We start from the raw sequence: 8,848 nt of genomic DNA, 5'->3' as shown, positions 1-8,848 counted from the left end.
TTCATCAAAGGTCCCGGTGTCCCGACATTTTGCTCAAAATCCCGGTAGGTACTAGGTACTAGGGTAAAGAAGAACGTTATTTTCATAATGATTAACACAGACATGCATGCTTATTCCTTAGTGCGCCATGCATTTTCATATATATATATATATATATATATATATATATATATATATATATATATATATATATATATATATATATATATATTATATATATATTAATCTAGGGTAATTTAATAGCTGTTCAGTTCTGGCGGAATTTAGCCCAGACAGTGCAGCGAGAGGTTGCAATCATCCGAATCCACCAGGTTAAACCATATCAACAACGTCTGTAAATAGAGCCTGATGCAGTAAAAAAGAAAGAAAGAAAAATGCCAAAGCGTAAATGTATTTTTAATTATTTAATGTATTATTAAAATAGACTATATTTTTAATAATTTAATTACTCTTACCAATTATTTACAATGTGTCCCGGTTTTGAGCTTTGAGAATCTGGTCACCATATAATGAGATTTACGTAATACTAACGGACAAAATATATGATCATGTCCCAGTGAGTTTTTTTTAATTAATTAATTAATTAATATATATAGCCTACTTAACGAAAAACTGACAAATGTGACATTTTGAAATCTAAAATACTGCACTGTTATTATGGTTTTTGAGATATAATGTTGTAGTTTATTTGATTAAATGGTGTTAAAATATCTAAATTATGCTTGTAATATTTATTTATTTATTTATGTCGCAATCCTAAAATGATATGCAAAACTTTTGGCCATAGCTGTAGATTTGATTGACAGATGATATGTGCCATTAAGTATTAATTACGTGTCTGGTCCCAGTAGAGATGTGCTGCGTTGAAAAAGTAAATACCAACACATGACTGAAAAAACTAAGCGCTAGCTCATAAAATTCGCTCGTTAAGTATTTCCATTGCATTTGTGCACATCATTTGAATATACATTTGTATCCACCCATATCGAACCTTATTATTTTATTTTTTTGGTTGTCTCGCATGAATTAATCGAATTTTGTCTGTTTCCATCAGCTTTCTGAGCTTTTTTTATACGCAAGAATTAGTTGATCGAGTGCAGGAGCTGCTCTTCAGTTTTAGTTGATCGAATGCAGGAGCTGCTCTTCAGTTTTAGCTGATCGAGTGCAGGAGCTGCTCTTCAGTTTTAGCTGATCGAGTGCAGGAGCTGCTCTTCAGTTTTAGTTGATCGAGTGCAGGAGCTGCTCTTCAGTTTTAGTTGATCGAGTGCAGGAGCTGCTCTTCAGTTTTAGTTGATCGAGTGAAGGAGCTGCTCTTCAGTTTTAGTTGATCGAGTGCAGGAGCTGCTCTTCAGTTTTAGTTGATCGAGTGCAGGAGCTGCTCTTCAGTTTTAGTTGATCGAGTGCAGGAGCTGCTCTTCAGTTTTAGTTGATCGAGTGCAGGAGCTGCTCTTCAGTTTTAGCTGATCGAGTGCAGGAGCTGCTCTTCAGTTTTAGCTGATCGAGTGCAGGAGCTGCTCTTCAGTTTTAGCTGATCGAGTGCAGGAGCTGCTCTTCAGTTTTAGCTGATCGAGTGCAGGAGCTGCTCTTCAGTTTTAGCTGATCGAGTGCAGGAGCTGCTCTTCAGTTTTAGCTGATCGAGTGCAGGAGCTGCTCTTCAGTTTTAGCTGATCGAGTGCAGGAGCTGCTCTTCAGTTTTAGCTGATCGAGTGCAGGAGCTGCTCTTCAGTTTTAGCTGATCGAGTGCAGGAGCTGCTCTTCAGTTTTAGCTGATCGAGTGCAGGAGCTGCTCTTCAGTTTTAGTTGATCGAGTGCAGGAGCTGCTCTTCAGTTTTAGTGATCGAGTGCAGGAGCTGCTCTTCAGTTTTAGTTGATCGAGTGCAGGAGCTGCTCTTCAGTTTTAGTTGATCGAGTGCAGGAGCTGCTCTTCAGTTTTAGTTGATCGAGTGCAGGAGCTGCTCTTCAGTTTTAGTTGATCGAGTGCAGGAGCTGCTCTTCAGTTTTAGTTGATCGAGTGCAGGAGCTGCTCTTCAGTTTTAGTTGATCGAGTGCAGGAGCTGCTCTTCAGTTTTAGTTGATCGAGTGCAGGAGCTGCTCTTCAGTTTTAGTTGATCGAGTGCAGGAGCTGCTCTTCAGTTTTAGTTGATCGAGTGCAGGAGCTGCTCTTCAGTTTTAGTTGATCGAGTGCAGGAGCTGCTCTTCAGTTTTAGTTGATCGAGTGCAGGAGCTGCTCTTCAGTTTTAGTTGATCGAGTGCAGGAGCTGCTCTTCAGTTTTAGCTGATCGAGTGCAGGAGCTGCTCTTCAGTTTTAGTTGATCGAGTGCAGGAGCTGCTCTTCAGTTTTAGTTGATCGAGTGCAGGAGCTGCTCTTCAGTTTTAGCTGATCGAGTGCAGGAGCTGCTCTTCAGTTTTAGTTGATCGAGTGCAGGAGCTGCTCTTCAGTTTTAGTTGATCGAGTGCAGGAGCTGCTCTTCAGTTTTAGCTGATCGAGTGCAGGAGCTGCTCTTCAGTTTTAGCTGATCGAGTGCAGGAGCTGCTCTTCAGTTTTAGTTGATCGAGTGCAGGAGCTGCTCTTCAGTTTTAGTTGATCGAGTGCAGGAGCTGCTCTTCAGTTTTAGTTGATCGAGTGCAGGAGCTGCTCTTCAGTTTTAGTTGATCGAGTGCAGGAGCTGCTCTTCAGTTTTAGCTGATCGAGTGCAGGAGCTGCTCTTCAGTTTTAGTTGATCGAGTGCAGGAGCTGCTCTTCAGTTTTAGCTGATCGAGTGCAGGAGCTGCTCTTCAGTTTTAGCTGATCGAGTGCAGGAGCTGCTCTTCAGTTTTAGCTGATCGAGTGCAGGAGCTGCTCTTCAGTTTTAGTTGATCGAGTGCAGGAGCTGCTCTTCAGTTTTAGTTGATCGAGTGCAGGAGCTGCTCTTCAGTTTTAGTTGATCGAGTGCAGGAGCTGCTCTTCAGTTTTAGTTGATCGAGTGCAGGAGCTGCTCTTCAGTTTTAGTTGATCGAGTGCAGGAGCTGCTCTTCAGTTTTAGTTGATCGAGTGCAGGAGCTGCTCTTCAGTTTTAGTTGATCGAGTGCAGGAGCAGCTCTTCAGTTTTAGTTGATCGAGTGCAGGAGCTGCTCTTCAGTTTTAGTTGATCGAGTGCAGGAGCTGCTCTTCAGTTTTAGTTGTCTACTAGATAGACATGTGCATATGTCAGTCAAAGTAGGCCTATCTATATGGAAGTAAACGCCAGCGCCACCTAGTGATACACGTTTATCATGGTACATTTGAATGGGAGTTGCTTTTGCAGTTTTTCCAGGCTTTCCTCATTGTTAAACTCTGCATTTACCAGTTTCCCATGGTTTCCCATGATTTTTAATGCTTTACCATACCTGTGTGGTACATGCGTTACCATGCTTTCACTGTGCTTTATCACACTTTGCTATGGTTTAAGGAGGCAGTGTGGTCCAGTGGTTAAAGTCCAAGCCTTGTAACTAGAAGGTCATCGGTATTAAATCCCACCTTTACCACTGACTTACTGTGTGACTCTAAGCAAGTCACTTAACCTCCTTGTGCTCCATTCTGCAGATGAGATGTTAAATCAATGTCCTATTGTAAGTGACTCTGCATATAATGCACAATTCACATCCTACCTCGGTAAAGCACTTTGTGATAATGGTCCAATATGAAAGGTTCTATATAAAATAAAGATATTATACTATTACCATGCTTTCAGTGTGCTTTATCACACTTTGCTATGCTTTTACAGTACTATGGGGCACTTTTACAGGGCTGAAGTTCCTTACTCTCAAAGTCCAGTTAAAGCACCTGTTACTTTTACAAAATTAGATCTGAACAACTGGTTGTTTGTTTCCCATTTTGACGTGGAGTTGATAGTTCAACACTGGAAAAAAGTAAAAGCTTTAAAAATATGAACGGGTTGGTACGAGTCTTTCTAGTGACTAAATATAGCAAAGAAAATAAAAGCATAAAAATATGTAAAAATAAACGCGTTCACATAAAAACACAATCGGTCGAGGACGTGAAAATACATTTTAAAAAGATGACTGCTGCGCATGTTATACATAACAGTTATATTTTTAAGACAACAAAAAAATACAGATCAGAAAACAGCTTATCTAATCACGTGATTGTGTTTCCCTCACGGCTGCTTGTCTGAATCAACAGGGAAAAGCGGTAAGGGGCAGTATTCATTCATGTCAAAGAAGAATCACGGTGCTTCAGAAAAATAAAAAAATAAAAAAAAAATAAAAAAAATACTAGTCAACAAATTGCAACATATGTGGATATTGTACCACCGCAAGCTGTAGTAAGTGCAGTAAAGTTAATAGGTTGTGCATATGTTTTTTGTATGTGTTTTATGTTTTATATTTTGACTGGTCAATATTACCGTTTTTACTGACGAAATCTGTAACACTGACCAAATGCTGCTTTTTTTCTTGTGCATTATTTAGCAGATTTTCTCACGAACGTCTCCCAGCGTTTAAAGGCGTTTTAAACTTGCATTCAAATTACCTGCACCTTTGGTTTCGTCACAGCAGACTTCAGTAGTTAATTTAAATATGTTAGAAGGCTGCTCGGAGTACCGTATTTACAGTTTGAAATATTTTTTAAATGCTTATAAAAGTTTTTTTTTTTTTTTTAAGCACATAACGAAATATTAGATTTTAGTGCTTTATGTAAAAAAAAAAAAAAAAAAAAAAAAAAGGAAATCATTTTTTGCCAGCCCTCTGCTAAACCGTGTTTTTCAGCAGATATCCACAACAACACCTGCTGTTGGTGGTGGAAGGCGTACGTCGTTTAATTGATCATGTGCCTGCTGCTAAAATGTATCTTTTAGAGAATGCAAACAACAGCCAACCAGGTCTGGTGTGTGATGAGGTAGACAGCACAGAACAGTAAGCTGGTGGAATAATTTAGTAGAATGACACCCAGGAATAATAATATTAAATTGAACATGCGTGGCTTAAGATTGTATTTCTCCCTGTGCATTTGTTTGTGTACAACCCTTAACCCCACTCAACAGTATTTGTATACTGTACGCTAGGTTTGCACACTTATTAAGTCACTTCCCCTCCAATTCTTTACAGGACATGCACATCAAGGAGACCCTGGGTATTTTAAAGCCGTGGTGAGTCCTGCATCTTTCTTGAGACCTCCACAGAGATGCACCAGTTTGGCAGAGAGGAGGCAAGCTCGCTGGAGAAGCTGTTTGTGTTCTTCACACAGTGCTTGCAGCGGGGGGAGTGGGCTCTTGCCCAGGCCTGCGTGCCCCAGCTCGGAGAGTGGCAGGGAGGGGGCGCGGGGCAGGTGCAGGAGATCCTGCAGGCTATCCTAGCCTGCCCATACCAGCTGAGGTGGGTGTGTTTGACTCTTAAAACATCTGGGGGCTTGCCCGAGAAACACTTGGCAGCTCTTTTTGAACCCTTAAAAAGTGTCCCATAGAACAGTAAAGGCATATCAAAGTGTTGTACAGCATCTGAAAGCACGATAAAGCATAGGTAGGCTTTGTAAAGCCCAGAGAGGTAAAGCAAAAAAGCTGAGTGCATTTACTGTGGTAATGTTTTATGAGGACAGTCAGCATGGAATATCAGACAGGTAATAACTGACAATAATGAAGGCATTGAGAATAATGTATTATTCAAAAGCAAGAAGCAGAAAGAAATATGTATATGACTTTTCAAATACAACTGAAAACATGCATGTGCATATTATTAATAATAATAATAATAATAATAATAATAATAATAATAATAATAATAATAATAATAATGATTTGTTATATATGCATTGGGGAGACTTTATTATTCAAAAGCAAGAAGCTGAAACATCCATGTGCCAGTAGCAGAATACACATGAGGCGTGAAGCTACAAATGGGGCATCTTGGATGAATGTTTAATTGAGATTCTCAAAGTAAAAGTCAAGGCGATCAATAATCGATAAATTGTCTAGCTGTTATATATGTTTAATTAATGAAAGTGAATTTCTGCTTTACAGATGGGACACAGTTGGTAGCCCTCATCTCCTTGCTTGGCAGTGGCTTCAGGTACTAGAGAAGTGGTCTCAAGAGCAGGTATACACACCTTTTATTAGTAGAACTTTCTCAAACCTCCATCACTGTACTGTACATTGCATCGTAGCCCTCATCTACTGGGGCAGAGTGTTGCAGGGGGACAGGTTAATGGTTACACTCAGCTGTACCAGATGTACTTGGAGAGAAGACACGTTTGAGAGCTCTACAGATGCCATGGGTGCAGTTAAAATTAATGAAGCAGCAAATGGTACACAGATTAAATCTGAACAAGAAAACAAGTAAGATTGCTGTGATATTTTACATTCATGCCAAGTTGCCCTTTAGGTCATTTCCAAGCCCCTAAATTAAATTTTTTTTTTTTGAGAATGAGGCCTGATATTTCTAGCTCATAGTAAAATAACATGGAGGGGAGGGGCAATGCACATACATTGGGGTCTGTTTTACCAGGGAGATTATCAGTAATATGTCCGCCCTGAAATGTGGCAATAACTAGATGAGTTTAGACCATTCAAACAGGGCCCAGTATCTTGTAGTTGTGAGATTTTCTTGTAGTTTGATAAACAAATTGCCTTGAACCCTTGGTATTTTGTTTTAAAGAATATTATTTCTTTCTGCTGTAGATCCCAGTATTTGTCAAGAGTGAGCTGGAGTTCATGTTACTTCTGGAGGAGCTGCAGACTGAAGCTTCAGAAAATGTGCTCAAGGTATTTCTGCCATTAATGTAATATCTTCTACATTAACAGTCTGCAATATTTGCAAATTTCTGTGATCCCCTCGACATGTGTAAGCTGTATTTGAGCATGTGTGTGTCTGTGTGCAACGTACTGGGACAAGCAACAGACACGCTAGAGTGGCCTGAATCACAGAAACCAGCAGCACTAGATGAAACACACCTTTTTTTTGAAAAGCAGGTCACTGATTTTTGACCAGTCTTTGTATAATGAAGATGTACAAAAATGACTGTATTTTGCAGTATATGTTGTTATATTTCAATACAGTTCATTATTTTTTCTTAGTTTTTTTGACAAGAATCATCATCCATATCAAATTCCTTACAGGAACTACATTTATAAAAAAATGAGAACAAAGATGCTTGTATTTGAAATGGTATCAAGTGGAATTAAATGTATTTATGCAGCTGTTAAAGAATTACTATGATGTTTCACTTTGATATCTTAGGGCAAGTGCAAAATCAAAGGCAAATGTTTAGAGATGAATAAAAGCTAGCAAGATACTGCTGAGCACAGTAACTCTCAAAAAATGTGTCTTCAAAATAAGTCCTTTTTTTTTTTATTATGCAACATTAATTCTCAAACTGAACGCAGTTGGGATTCAAGGAAACACATGTACATGGATTAGGGAGTGGTTAACGTGTAGAAAACAGAAAGTACTGATTAGAAGAAAAACCTCAGAATGGAGTGTGTTAACCAAGTCCTTGACTTTAGATTTCCAGAAAGCTTGGGACAAAGTCCCGCACAAATGATTAATTCTCAAACTGAACGCAGTTGGGATTCAAGGAAACACATGTACATGGATTAGGGAGTGGTTAACGTGTAGAAAACAGAAAGTACTGGTTAGAGGAAAAACAAGTATTATTTTGTACCACAGGGATCAGTATTAGGTCTCTGCTATTCCTAATTCTACATTAATGATTTAGAATATTAAGTGTTGAATTGGCAAACACTGTTGCAAATCAAGGGAAGGGCATAATGTTAAAAAAAAGTGTAAGGTACTACAATAAATATCATAGGGTAGATATTGAAATTGGAGAAGGAATCTATTAAAAAGTAAGACTCAGAACTGTCTCATCTAGAATAAGCTGTGTCGGATACAGTTCAAGGGAAGTAGTGTTAAAACTGTCACCTCTAGCTATAAAAAAGATATTGCTGCTCTAGAAAGAGTGCAAAGAAGAGCGACCAGAATTATTCCGGGCTTAAAAGGCATGTCATATGCAGACAGGCTAAAAGAATTGAATCTGTTCAGTACATACGTGGCGACCTTCTTCCAGGAGTTCTATCAAGCCTTCTTACACAGCCACAGCCCAAACATTACCAAAGAAAAGAAAAGGGAACCGCAGAGCGCGCAGCTCAGTGCGGAGGCAGTGTCGTGCTTGTGGGACATGTTGTCAGAAAAGCCCAGACTGGCCCAGGCGCTGACGGGGTACCTGCTGGCACATGACTGCGACAGCAGCTCTCTGCACAAGCTGTTCATTGACTTCCTGCAGGAGGCAGTGTGTGGGCTGCGGGGTGGCGCTGGCAGCCGCGCTGTGGAGCAGGTGTACTCAGGGCTGTCGGTCCTGCATTGTAACCCCGAGTGGCCAGCCGGAGAGCTGAGGCAGCTGTGTGAGGCGCTCTTCGAGTCCAGCTGGGGGGAGGCGGCCCCTCTCAGAGAGGAGAGAGTGCTGAGCTGCCTGCTGCGGCCACACGCTCACGCTCTGATTAGCCTGTACAGCAGCGTCGCCATGGAAAGGACGAAGGAAAAGCTGTTGGAACACAAGCCACAGGAGCAAGGTAACTCTGGATGTTTGTAGTTTAGAGTAGAAACTTTTACATGTTTTCAAAATGTTACATGCATAGAATTTTCATGGAATTTATCGGTATTGTGCTACAGCTTTTTAAAGTTAGGTATTTATTTAACTTTGTGTGTCCTAAGTCATTGTTGGCCACTGAAAGGGAGAACAGTTGTCATTAATAATGCAATGCTTTATTTGCAGTTCCGTTGTTGAGTAATAACAGGATGGCTGGCCTCCATAGAAAAGCAGCACCTGGTTGTTGTATTCACACTTCATAGAGGTGTAAGTCACCTGGGGAATGCGTTT

The 8,848-nt window shown here is 40.2% G+C and overlaps 1 protein-coding gene across 1 annotated transcript in view; it reads left to right on the top strand.

The window, feature by feature from the left end:
• Nucleotides 1-5,161: 5,161 nt before the first annotated feature.
• LOC121329660 (zinc finger FYVE domain-containing protein 26-like) overlaps nucleotides 5,162-8,848 on the top strand; it is a 30,329-nt gene continuing 26,642 nt past the window's right edge. The window contains 4 exon segments of the mRNA XM_041275368.1: nucleotides 5,162-5,352; nucleotides 5,994-6,069; nucleotides 6,651-6,734; nucleotides 8,039-8,540. Of these exon segments, the coding sequence (XP_041131302.1) occupies nucleotides 5,162-5,352; nucleotides 5,994-6,069; nucleotides 6,651-6,734; nucleotides 8,039-8,540 (853 nt within the window).

This window comes from Polyodon spathula, chromosome 17, assembly GCF_017654505.1.
Source record: "Polyodon spathula isolate WHYD16114869_AA chromosome 17, ASM1765450v1, whole genome shotgun sequence".
NCBI classification, from domain to species: Eukaryota; Metazoa; Chordata; class Actinopteri; order Acipenseriformes; family Polyodontidae; genus Polyodon; species Polyodon spathula.
Note: the sequence above shows the minus strand (reverse complement) of the source record. Positions and strands in the feature narration are given on the sequence as shown.